This window comes from Thermobia domestica, chromosome 2 (genome assembly GCF_964235325.1).
Source record: "Thermobia domestica chromosome 2, izTheDome1.hap1.1, whole genome shotgun sequence".
Classification (NCBI taxonomy): domain Eukaryota; kingdom Metazoa; phylum Arthropoda; class Insecta; order Zygentoma; family Lepismatidae; genus Thermobia; species Thermobia domestica.
The window spans coordinates 284,093,143-284,107,302 of NC_137455.1; the positions used below are offsets into that span (position 1 = coordinate 284,093,143).

The 14,160-nt window shown below is 36.9% G+C and overlaps 1 protein-coding gene across 3 annotated transcripts in view; it reads right to left on the reverse strand.

Annotated features, from left to right (window-relative positions):
• The window catches only part of nAChRalpha4 (nicotinic acetylcholine receptor alpha4), a 903,209-nt gene that overhangs the window by 15,217 nt on the left and 873,832 nt on the right, over window positions 1-14,160 (reverse strand). For all 3 annotated transcript variants that reach the window (XM_081748799.1, XM_081748797.1, XM_081748798.1), the window contains 2 exons: window positions 6,660-6,872; window positions 4,019-4,238 (listed from right to left, as the gene is read on the reverse strand). In XM_081748799.1, the coding sequence (XP_081604925.1) occupies window positions 4,019-4,238; window positions 6,660-6,872 (433 nt within the window). The remainder of the gene's footprint in view (window positions 1-4,018; window positions 4,239-6,659; window positions 6,873-14,160) is intronic.

The following is a 14,160-nucleotide window of genomic DNA, read 5'->3' on the forward strand; positions in this document are numbered from 1 at the left end:
CAGATGAATGACATGCTTGAGGTTATGATTCCTGATGGGGGTAATAAATCTTCGGATAAAAGCACAAGTGGTATTCCGAATCTTACTTTAAGCAGTAGATGTCTTTTCATGTATTCCTTATACGGAAAAGGGATAGTAAAATTCCACCCTCACGAATGGAGGTGCTCCCTCGTCATCATAACATGGTACATCCATTATACCTATATGAAAATGAAAAGGATCTTGTTGTGATTGGTCACGGGAAAACTACTGAATTATTATTATTACTATTATTATTATTATTATTATTATTATTATTATTATTATTATTATTATTATTATTATTATTATTATTATTATTATTATTATTATTATTATTTGGATATAGTTATCACCTATCTCGAACTGGACTTCTATAAGTTATTTTGATTAAAATACTACTCTAAAGGGGGGCAGGGAACAAAATGTACACAAAAATTTAAGAATCTCCGATGCTGTCATGTTAGGAAGATAAAACTTGGTATAGATATATTTCCCATTAAAAACAAGTGGACCTGTATCCCGGGATTTTTTGAGAATTTCCGTTTTAACCCTCTCAGACCTAGGTTATTTTTGATGTTTTCCTACATTTTCAGTTAGTGACTTATTGCTCAAAAATCATTTACCCGATTGATGTGGTTAAGGTCTTGTTTTTAGAAGAGGGGTGTGGTTATTTTTAAGTGTAAGTTACACTGCAGTGTTGCCAACGAGAGGGAAATTATTGAAGCAAGTGTAGCTGAGACCACTGTTGTCACATGGGTCGCAGTCACCTAAAAATTCTTTGGAGTGTTGATAAGATAAATGAAAACCTGAAGTCACTAGATGCCATACAAAGAGAGAAAGAAAAATCTCTGTCATCATACACATGAAATTTTGACACTTTTTACTCCTCAGAAGCAAAAATCAACAGATATGCCCGGGCTACAGTTTCCCTAATTATCCTATTGAAACATTTTATGGTGCGTTCTATAGGCCAAAGAAGAGGCTTTCAGATAGTGGTACGTTTGTCCCAATGTAGCCAGCAAAAGGGTAATAGTAGACGGGAAAATCGGAAATTTTTCCGAGTTTTTCACCTAAAATCGCAATTTTTTTGGCTGTCAGACCAGACACACTCAAATTATCTGAAAATAAACCTTAGTACACCCCACTAATATATCCTACAAGTATCATGGCGATATCTAACAAAATAAGCATGAATTAAAAAAAAATATCTCATTTTACCTCAGAAATTCACCGTTTTCATACCATTTACAGAACATGGTTTATTATAAACCTCAACTGTACTTCACCTAATTATTCTACTGAAACTTTTTATGGTGCGTTGTGTAGGCTAAACACGAGGCTTTCAGACAGTGGTACGTTTGTTGGAATACGCGTATAACCAAAAATAGGGAAATAATAGAGACAAAAAGGGAGTTTTCCGAAATATTCCAATATAATAGGGAATTTTCCGTAGCTGGCATTATTGCTAGCAGACAGACGCAAATTATCTTAATATTAACATTGATACACCACTAACATATCCTACAAGTATCATGGCGATATTTAAGAAACTAAGCTTCTAATTACAAAAAATAGATTAGGGTAAACAGAAAAGTAGGAAAAAACTAGAAAAATCATGGGTCAGAACCGAAATACGAATTTCTCATGGGCTCCGTAATTACCCCATTGTAACGATCTGTACCCGCTTTTGTTCAGTAAGAATCAATGTTCGACTGGTAAAAGTTGACTTGCGCCCGGACGTATAGGTGCGAATTTATAAACAAAAAATTCGATATTTTTGCCCAAATTTAGGGAAATTTTAATTTCCCTAGTTGGCAACACCGAGCTACGGCCGGTCCAATTGATGTCAACAATTAGGTTTTCATCCGAGGTGGTCTGACAAGTCTTAAGGAGGTCTTTCTAACGACAAAGGAAACTACAGGGAAAAAGGGAAAAAATCGAAATTCGAAAATTCTAGGATTTTTGACTTTGGGCTGAAATTTGAGAAGGAAATTCAACACCCAGAAGGAAAATAAACTAATATGATAAATTATGGTCCAACCATATTTGGCAAAACAAATATCCCGATATCTTAATTAGTGTCCACATAGGAGCGGATTGAAATTGAAAATATATATACTTCTCATTAAAAAGAGGACACTACCCGAGTGGTTTTGAAAATTTCTGATTTGACGAGGCATGTTCTAAAATTCCTTTCTTCACACTGATAGCTAGTTGTTTATGAACGTATCACGGGGAAACGGTTGAACCGTTTGAAATAAACTTTGGAATATAGATAGTACCTATCTTCAGCTAAGATTTTTATCATGTCACTTTGACTAGAGAGGTCGGTAGGAGGACTTCAATATTTCTTTCTAAAATACTTTATCTCACAAGTCTGCTAAGATAGGAGAATGCAGCTCGGTATATACGAGTAAACTCATTATAAATAAGGGGATATAATGTCTTACCTTTTTTGAAAATTTTCCTTATAAGCGGGTAGGAGGGTGGCTCTTTCTATAATTTCCTGTTTCTCAATGAAATCGATGTAGTCTGTTGTTTGCGACCTCACCACAGGAAAACGGTTGACTCGTTTGAAATGAATTTTGGATAATAATTAGTATATACCTCAAGCTGGGATTTTATCATGCCACTTTGATTAAAAGATGTATCAGAAGGGGGCTAGGAGTTCAAAACGTTTGCGAAAAATAATCTACATCATCGGGTATTTCTTCCATTACACTTTCCTTCAAATGCGTTTCCGAAGGGCGGTTCAAATACTTGTATTTTCCACTCTCCCCGTGCAAAGAACGGGGATTTTAGCTAGTTATTGACAATTAGTAACTAAAGATGACGTTAATCTGGATCATACTAAAAGCAAGGGGATATATTTAAATTTAAGTGTTCAAGAACATCTCATGTAAGGATTTACGTGCCTTGATGAGAGTTTGTTTGTCGTTATGCGGTTAGCGTACGTACCGTCAACGCGGAAGACACGAGTTCGACCTATGGTAAGCGCTCATGTGATTCGGACCGCACGTGAAGCTGTAGTTCTCCTGTAGCCTTGGTCTCGAAAGGATCGTTTAACACGTTCGCTGCGTTACGAGTCACCGGTGGCTCGTGCCATATTTGATTTCTGTGCGGTGCCATTGTATGCATTGTATTACCTCTGTGCGTTTCTGGTATTTTCATTTGTACAGATTTTTAAGATTACTAGTATCGAGGGACAAATCTTCAACGAGACACACGGTGACTCGCATAGCACTGAGATGCAAACTCGGTTTTACACTGCCGCAGCTCAAGTGTTAATTCCAACCCAACCGACCAAAAGCAATCGTGATTTGATGAAATGGTGTGCATTATAATTTAAATATGAATTGAGAATTAGTATAAAGGCAAATTTTCATGCAAGAATCTTCAAATTAGAGTTGATGAAATTTATGATTATGTACAGTAGTAATAAGACAAACAGAAAAAAAAGTATCTATTAAATAAGCTATTTTACAAGTGATCACAAAGCCGTTTCCGTTTGGTGGTCAAGATGTTGTTACTAAACTTAGTATTTTCGGAAGTTTTCACTTTGATTTCATGTTATTTAACTGCCAACCGGTACATTGTAAACATAATATATCGAGTTATTTCGATATTAGAACATGTGTCATGTTTAAAAGTACAGAAGTTCTTTTTGCGTAGAATCTTGGATTTATTTGTAAACAAGGAAGGAGGTCATATCTTTTTCCTACACGTACGAATCTGTGTACACTCTTTACATTTTAACTTTAGAATAAATTCTAAGCAATTTGCATGGAATCTCTTGTTGTGTCTGTACTGTCAAAATGCGGTTATATGGACCAATTTATTTATTATTGCTTTGCAGAAGTTTCAAAAATAAACTTATTTACTTAGATAATTCTAATATTAACAACCACATATTTGACAACAAAGATTTTGTAGAAACGTTGCCAGGTGAACAAAATACTTAATGAAAATAGGGTTTCCAATATGATGTTTGACTAACCTTCGTAGACTCTTCGAGCATTTTGGTGTGCTCTGCGATAAATCGAACGCAGAAGCAAGACTTGTGCACTTCAGGTAAGCAATGAGCATGTGAGAAGGCTGGAGGAGGGTTCTTCATGACAGGACTCTTCTCTGCCTCGTTACTCGATGACAATTCATCTGGAAGACTCATCATGGGACCATGAATCTGGCAGCTTCCCATGAATGGCCCATCTGCGAGACTACAAAACAGTTACACATAAAATAACAGTATATGTACAACATATTTGCAATCAATTAAATTAGTCAAAGTCAAATCAAATATTTGTATGAGCTAAATAAATATATTAAACGGTAAGCATTGACTTAAAAGCATAGATTTAAATTATATAATTTAAATTGTTAAAGTAACATTCCTTTACAGTTGCACAAGATTAAATAAAGAAATTAGAGACTCTGAATAACAGGAAAAATCTAGAAAATTATAATATCGTAGGACAAAATCTCTTACAGTAAACCAAAATCTCACTAGAAAGAAATCTGCTAAGTTATCACTCTACCTAGGTCTAGTGGCGGATCTAGCCCGGGGCCGGGGAGTCTAGGTTCACCAATCTTTTGAGTTACAAAAATAATTTAAGCTATTATTTATATATTTTTGAAAGTTTATGGTAAACTCATGATACACCTATCACAGTCTGGGTTCTGGCTGTCCCCCCAGTCCGCCACTGCCTAGGTATAATTTGAACTTTGCCATGTAGAATTTAAGAACAAACTAAGTTTACAGATTCGTAATTCGTATTTATCCAAGTTCATTAATTATCATTTATATTTGTTGAGGATTTTATGTGTGTTTTGGAGTCTCCTAAACGATAGTATATTTTTGGCAAGACGTTATTTATTCATCTAAATAACACTAGATTAATCGTGTTAGGTAACGCTAGCATGAACACATTAAAACTGTGCATAGGATTTCTGAAGAAGCAAAAAAAAAAAAAAAAAAAAAAAAAACTTGTATATTAATATAGAATTGTCTTCTTTAATAACTATATGGTGCCAAGAAGTCAGAAAATAAATTTATATACACACAGCTCGAAAGCTATGGATCTATTGAAGTAACCCATTTAATTTGTTAAGAATTACGTTTAATATAGATTCTATTCTCACTATTCACGTTGCTGAAATGAATAGTGATACTTCAGGTGCTATTGAAGTCTAAACTGAACCCTTATCGGTGTGAGGGTGATGGGCGAAGGTAGGAAAGGTATGCCTCTAAAATTAATTGAAAACAACCGATACTAGCGTCTAACCCAGTTTCAGGGGTCGCTGAGACGAATAGTCACACTCCGATGCCGTTTAAGTCAAAGTTCAGCTTCATCGGCATTAGAGAGGAGAAGGGATGAAAAAGAAAATGTCCAGAATGACCGAGATTAAAGATAAATCCATAGTTTTCGGGGTCATAGGAAAACAGCTGACCCGTTTCAAATGACTTTTAGAACACAGTTAGTAAGCATTTCAAACTGAATTTTATTAAAGCGTGCTTTTGGGGATCCTATGGTACATTTTGTACCATACGCGTTTTTCATGATACATTGCGTTATTTCTCTTCTATTTGAGCTTTTTCGTCCGGGTTTTTTTGTTTTTCAAGTCCAGAGACATTGTAGAAGACATTACGTATGGTTTCAGACCGTCCTGAGTCCAGACATAGGAGGTGATGACGTCATAATCGTAAAATATATTTTTCCCTTTTTAAGCCTATGATCATTATTTTTTGGCGGGCTTATTTTTTCACGTAGAAGATTGAAATTTTGCACAAATATTCAGTCCACCGAGTAGTATTTATCAGATGTTTTCAGATCTCTGCGTTAAAACAGGAGGGTCCAGAGGGGAAAAAGGTTAAAAAAGGGATTTTTAGACCCAAAAAAACCGTATTTCGCGATTTTCCCGCCTTACATACATGATGGAGACACGTGAGTCATACCGTGTGAAAGGCAGTTCTATTCTGAAGAGAATGATGGGCGAAACATGACCCTAGGGTAATTAGGGGTGTCTCAGGAATTTTTTTCCCTTAGATCATGGTGTTTTGTGGTAATTTGGGGCATTGTGGGGATTCTTGATAAAATTTCTCCCGCCCTTACTATTCAAGATAGAAACTTGAAACTTGGTACACACATTTAATTTACCAAGTACTATTTATGAGATTTTTTTGAGGTCTCTACGTTCACACGGGGGGGGGGTCAAAGTTTGACCAAAAAATTTCCCTCAAAATTTTCCCGGTACGGGCATGCAAGTGATACCATTTGAAATCCAGCTTTATTCTGAAGAGAATGAGGTATGAACCATGACCCTAGGATAAATAGTGACGATGCAGTAGCTGCTTGATTGAAAGTCTAAAAAAGGCTCCCAAAACCCTGGATCCCCAAAGGGTTAAAGAGTTTATTCTAGGGAGTAGGGAATTTCAAAATTTATGCTAAAGGTAGAGTATCTTATGGATTTTTATTATTACACTTTTATTGAAATATGTATCCTAAAGGGGAATTGGATTATAATGTTTTCAATAAGCCTAATTCTCCCGTGTGAAGGATGGACATATCAGCTAGTTTCTTGTGAATTAATATTGAAGACCTCACAATGTTTAGAATGAACTGAATAGAGGAAGTACTTACCTCGGTGAGAGGTCATCTTTAGGCGACCTCTGTCGAGAGTCTGTGTTGGTTCCCGTATCGCAGAGAGCTCTCTTCCACTCTGCTGCAGGAGGAACTTTCTGTGGCAAAGATTCGTCATTCGAGTCTTCTGATCTTGATGTTGGTTGATAAGGGTAGTAGTAAGGTCGCATCTCAAGATCTTTCATTGTTCTCATCATTATTCGTTCGTTGAAACTAAAAGAAGAGAAAAAATATTGATTTCCTCTTTGACGTTACCTTTGTAAAACATAGAAGTAAGTCGCGATCTGATAAAATACTTATCAAACTTTATATATATTTACATGCTAGTACATATATATACTAGTGCATACATACGTAAATTATATATATATACGTATGTATGTACTAGCACTATATGTATGCATGTCTCAGCATAGCTCAGAAATGCCCGGAGCAATGTTAGCCAAACTTGGTATTTATATCTTACTTATAGTATGGAAAATAGCACTATGGAGGTAAGACCTCTAGCACATCAAGGGGTATGTGAGCGGTGACATATAAAAATGATCGAAAATGACCGACATTAGTGTCGATTTATAGTTTTTGATGTTACTGACGAATTGTGATACCCCTGATGCTGTTTAATTCCAATTTCAGTTCCATTATCAGCCCGGCGAGTGACGTTAAAAAAATATCGAAAACGACCAATATTAGTATCAAATCAATAGTTCCTGCATCGCTATGTCAATTGATGGCAGTTGTGATGCCATCAAGCCCAAGTTGAGTTTCTAGTGGGGATAAGACCCCTCTAGCACTCCTAGGAGAGAATGAGAGGGAGGGACTTATAAAAATGATCAAAACGGGAAATATTAATGTCAAATATTATAGCTTTTTTTGGGGGGGAGGTCGCTTAGGGAAATAGTGGACTCCATATGCTGCTTGAGTCCAAATTTAGCCCCATTAGCACCTTGCAAGGTGAGGTGGGGATTGAAATGGTATGATGTAAAAATAATCGATAACAATCGACTTTAGTGTTGAATCCATAGTTCTTGGCATCCCTCGGTTGATTTGTGACAGTTCCGGTACCCTTTAAGTCTAAGTTTAGCTCCTAGTTGGAGTAAAACTGTCTAGCACCACTAGGGAGAGTGGGAAGGTTGACCTACAACAATAATTAAGAAAAATGATCAATATTAATGTCAAATTTTTAGTTTTCGGGATCGCTGAGGTGAAACGAGACACTCTCAATGTAGCTTAAGTCCAAGTTCAGCCACCATCTGCCTGCATAGGAGTTGGGTGACATGTAAAATATTGAAAAAGACTACCATTAGTGTAGAATCAATCGTTGTCGGGATTGCTAGGTTAATTGATGACTCCTGATGACATTTAAGTTCAAGTTTAGCTCCCAGCACGTAAGACCATCTGGCTCCCGAATGGGATGTGGTAAGAGGAACCGTGAAAAATAATCAGAATGATCGATATTAGTGTTTAATCGTTAGTTTGCGGGGTTGTGGAGATGATAGTGACACTTCCGATGTGATTCATGTTCACGTTCAGCCCGCATTACAACACTTAGGGGTGAAGGGAGGTGTCATGCAAAAATAATAATAAGAAAGACCGACATTAGTGTGAAACTGAGTCACTGAGATGAATAGTTATTTCAGTTACGTTTAAGTCCAAATTGAGTTCCCATCCATATCGAGGGTGAGAAGGAGTTAAAAAAAATGTCTAAGATGACCGAGATTTCTGTTGAATTCATCGGGGAACATAATCAAATATTGTGTTTTCGGGGTTCCTTAGCTGTTGGGTTCCTATCTCAATGATATTTAAGCCCAAGGTTAGGCAAAAACGTTTATGTCAGCTGGTTTGGGAATTTACAATACATGTCTTTATTTATTTTAATCGGTACTTTATTTTGTGACTTATTCTTCTTAGTTCCTTATTTTATGATAAGGGCAACGCCAAAGGTGTTGCATTAAGTTTTTGGTCTACTCAGTTCTTTATTTTCTGACGGAGTAACGCCAAAACTGTTGTTCACACATCTATACCTATAAAGATCTATGTTTGTGTGTGTGTTCCACCATAACTCTGGAACGCATGGAGTTATTTCCACCATACTTGGCACAAATATGATTTACAATCAGAGGAAAATTTTCTGTGAAAGAAGACATTCTTAGGTTTACCAGGAGTGGGCGTGGAAGGGGTGACGTAGAAATAATCGAAAGCGACAGATATTAATATTAAGTAAATAGTTTTCTTGGCCGCTGATATGAATACTAACATCCTGATGATGTTAAGAGCAAATTCAGCCCACAATTTGGGTAAGACATCCCTAGCATCCCAGGGTGCAGTCGGAATGGTTCGAAAAGTAATCGAAAACGACCTATATTAGTGTCGTATCTACAGATTTCAAAATCGCTAAGATGAATACTGACGTCCCCAATGATGTTTAAGTCTACGTTCAGCTCCATCAACATGGCAGATGAGAAACGGTGAAAAATAAAATATCCAAAATGACCAAGAAGAGTGTCGAAACCATAGTTTCCGGAGTTGGGGAAATAAGTGACTTGTTCGAAATAACTTTTAAAACATAGAACTTACATCAAGGTGAGTTTTCATCAGGTCACTTCGATTAAAATTTATACTCTATGGGGATACTATATTTCAAAATTTATGGATAAGCATTACCAATATTGAGCAGCACTGCCTTCAGACTCATACACGAATAAAATAATGAACAATAGACATTCTGCTGGATTGTCTTCATGGTTAAAACCTTGAAATAAGCCATTACATTGTTACAAAACATAATTCCTCCAGTCTCCGAAAAGTAAGATGAAAGGTTGCTCTGTCGCGTTCTAAATGTGCTGATTTTGACATTTTTCTCCAATAGATTCCACTCGTGAAGTCAAGAGCGTAAGATTTCCGCTTTTGCTTTTGATAGATTTAAGTCCTGTACCAGATCGTTTAACCCTTCTTGTATGGTGAGATGTAATGCACGTGAGATGGATAGTAGCTCGAAGTCGACGTCCTTGTTGCCTGAACTTCCTTCTACATAAAGTGTACAATTTTGGGGAGCTTTCGGCACAGAGACACTAAATGCCTTCCTAACTCCAGAATAGGATATAGAATGTGATATTTTAATTTTAGAAAGACTTCTGTCAAACAAAAGTGACAGTCATTTACGTGGTCTTTCGTATCCCTCCAACTAATGATGGAGTTTGGCTCTTTTACCGGAATCGATTCCTTTCAATTCATTCTGAAGAAGGATTCGGTCCTCCGGACCGAATCCTTTGGTTTCGCAAAAATAAATGATTCCCAGTTCCATGTTTTTCCAATTGGATTCCTTCAAACAAGGATTCGTTCCTCTCTGGATCGAATCCTTTGGTTCTGATAAGTCGAATAATTCCAAGTTCTCAAATGGCTCTCCAATGCGATTCCTCCTTTTGTCCAAACTTGTCAAACCAAGACTCCTTCAAAGAAGTAATGCTTTCGGAAGTAGGAACTAAATATATGGTTCTGATAGGTTGGCGTTATCCGTTTCTCGCCATGTACCGAAGATATAACAGATATTGCTGAAATAAAACTCTTTAAGCCGTCGGTCCTCGTGACCGAGCGTGCTAGCCTAATGGACTAGTAACAGCAGTCGCTTTTGGCGCGGGTTCAAAGTTTCTCTTATTTTTTAAATTTTCATAACCCGTTTTTCATTAAAATAATATGAAAATAATACTCAAATAAGTGATTTACTTGCGTTCCGCGTGCAGTTTTGCTATAGGAATCCATAGTATAAGTAATAATAATAATAATAATAATAATAATAATAATAATAATAATAATAATAATAATAGGTGTAGTAGTATTAGTAGTCCAGTCAACGTACGTAAAAAAGACACTTTACCTTGAACAAATTGCAATAGAAAAGAAACATGCGCCAAAATGACGCTAAGCACATTCTAAGCAAACATGAAAAAGTCCTCAAGAATATTGAATCTGGAAGGTCGTTAAATCCAGTACGGCCGCCGTTGGTGGTCATTTACAGCAGACATAATAACAAATGGAGTAATTATGTGACTTTGTAACAAAATTACAGGCTCAGCATCCCTGATAAAAGTTGTTCAGCATTATGTGTCCTTTCGAATGAGGCATTGAACTTACCTCTAGTATACAGGGTGTCTCAAAAGTCCCCTTATATAGTTTAACTCTGTTATTATCAGAGTTACAACAAAATGTAAGAGGAAAACGTCTCCAAATATGATGTTCTCAATCTAAAGTGAAGGATTTTTAAATCGGCCGAGCCGTGTGGCCGGCCGAGCCACACTCTTTTTACACCAAATGTTAAATGAAAATACAACGTTGACATTTACCGGGACCCACATCATAAGTGAATGAAGTTACTATCTTTTACGCTAACGTGTCGATGGTCAGCCCCCATTTCAAACATGCCTCCATTCATCATACTCTTAAAAAATTTATCCACCTCTCTGTAAATGGCAACGTTGCATTTTCATTTAACATTGGGCACATTAAGAGTGCACAGCACAAACGGCTCGTCCAATTTAAAATATTCTTGCACTTTTGATCGAAAAGATCACATTTGGAGACAGTTTTTCCTCTTACATTTTGTTGTAACTCTGTTAATTACAGAGTTAAATTATATAAGGGGACTTTTGAGACACCCTGTATATTAGAGGTATGTTCAATGCCTCATTTGAAAGGACACATAATGGTGAACAACTTTTATCAGGGATGTTGAGCCTGTAAATTTGTTACAAAGTCACATAATTACTCCATTTGTTATTATATCTGCTGTAAATGACCACCAACGGTGGCCATATTGGATTTAACGACCTTCCAGATTGAATATTCTTGAGGACTTTTTCAGGTTTGCTTAGAATGTGCTCAGCATCATGTTGGCGCATGTTTAATTTCTATTGCAATTTGTTCAAGGTCAATCCTTTTCTTGACTGGACTATAGTAGTAGGAACGGGTTAGAGCCCCGGAGGGCTCGTTTTGTTCCACCTTGACCCCCATGATATAAATTTAACCTCAGCTGCTTCCTTGTGACCAACTTAAAACAGCTGGCTGCGGATAAAAGTTGAGAAGAGCTGTTTTTTTTTTTTTTTGTAAACCGTAAAGGTAAGTTTTTTTTTTTATTACTTTCCCTACATACACCGTACATGTCTGAGGGACAAGTTTTGCCACTCAGGTTTGCTTGCCATCTTTCTGGCGTCGTCACTGGTCTGCAATTCTGCGTTTCTGTATTACTTTTGGTGTAACACTTACATGGAATGGAAGTACTTGAATATAACTATCATGTTATTGCAATAGACGATACATCGTTCTATACGTCATGAAATAAGTTTGTTTTTGATTGAGAGCTGTTCGCTTAGCTATGGTTCTAGCGGGAAAGTTCTTCTAAAATTCAGAGTCTCGTTGCAGGAAGGTCCACGGAGGTATTTCAGGGCACAGGTTGCACTCATAAAAATATTTGGAGGTCATAATTATTCATTGAAAATTATGCAATCAAACTGAAGAATGGTAAATTCGAAGGTTGTGCCCAAGTCTTTTAGGAGAATGGGCACCCACGCCTCGTAAGCCGTAGGAGATCAGTTGCCGAATTGTATTTAGTCCACGAGTCAGGTACTCGTCGTTTAGATTTTTTAACAATACTTATAAATTAGTCCTATGAAACAATTAGTTATGAAATAAAATGGAAAATTTATTGCTAGCTACAGGCATTAAAATACATAGGCTCCGTTTCCAACTAAGAATTTCTTGTATCAAATTTTGACTTCCTTGTAATTTTCATCTTCGTGGTTGAGAATTGTTAATGCGCCTACTCTGTGTGAGTTTGAACCCGATGAGGATATTTACCTGGTATAGAAGTCCTTCTGTAGCCATTAAGTCCTATCTCATATTGTCTTGGTGTTGAAGTAAGTGTTAAAACCTAATCAAACAACCAATTGCGACTTTTAAATTAGTATAGGGATATATGAACAAATAATCAGCCTATATTAAATAAGAGCTTATGTGTTACAGCAAATAGTTTCATCATCCGTCTTGCAATAAAATCTATTGACCTGGTAATGTCGAACACCTGTGAAAAGAAAAAGAAGAAGAAAGAAAGAAAAACAGTGATAAATCTTGCAGTTACCCTCCCCCTCACCAACAATTGGGAGTGCAGTTGCGGTGTTGAAAATATTGCCAAAAAGTGACACGAGAGAGAGCAAGAAAGATTGAGTTTTTTAAGACATGCGCAATACGCGCATTATTTGCTTCGTTGTGCAGTGTCGATGTATTCTTTATTGCTGTTTCTCTCCCATCCATATCAATCTGACTCCATTCATATCAATCCATCAAAAGGGTCCACTTGTTTGATGTTTGGTTCCGTCATCTAGTTCCATTAGACGAATCCACTGACTCAATCCGTAAACTTCCTGAGTGAATCGGTCCCTTCAATGAATCCGCCAGAATCAATCCGGTTCCTTTCAGAGATTCGATCCTTTCATTCCTCTGAAGGATTCACTCTTTCGGAACGAATCATTCCGGAACTACCCATCACTACCTCTAACTATTGGTACGATAAAATTTAGCCCACTCCCCTTTTCTTGCATCCCGCTTTCCAAGTTCCTGAAACAAGAATTGCGACAGATATGTCATGCCTATCGCTTATCTTGATCCTCTACTCAGTGTCCAAAACACAGTTCATATGCTTTTTCGACAACAGGGGTAAGGCTACTTCTTTAACTCTTCAGCGTCAGTTCACCTCATGTATAACAAAATGAATCAGGGTTATTCTTACATTCTAGGGATATTCTCATACACTAAGCACCCATTTCCAACACATACGTTAAAAATTTTCGAACATCTAACTAAACACTCCTTTTCATACACACTCAGTGGCAGAAATCCAACAAATACGTTAAAAATTCAGGAACATCTGCAATTACAAAGGACAACTTTCATGTTGCATAGCATAGTAAAAAAAAATGACAGCACTTGTTCGTCAGTAGTACCAGTACGATGATTATTTTGTAACAATGTCTTGTCAGCAACACAAATTACCTTGCAGGCATGGCAAATGATGGTTTTACCATGTTCGACAATAATGTGTTTTCTGATGTTGGACCACACGCGTTTAAAGCCACGAACAGTTTGTGGGTACTTGGGTTATCTTGCTTGTACAGACCTCAAAACTTGTCAAATTACATCACTTGAATCATGGTGCTGGGTAATAAAAGGAATCTGGCGATCCATTACACATTTCCGTAAATAGGTTCGAGCATTGATGGTACCTTCCGTAATAAAGGGTTCAGAGAAATTTCCACCTGCGTCCATGGCTTGACACGTCAGATATGCCTTTGGAAACTTTGCCCTGAAATTTTGTGGTCAAATGACACATGAGTAGGGTCTGCGGAGTAATAAAAGGTCCGCACGGCACGTTTTTTCTGCGTTATTCTTGGTCTGCTGTTTCCTTTGAGATAGTTTCCGTGTTCTTGCCAAATATCCAATTTGTGAAGTTCAA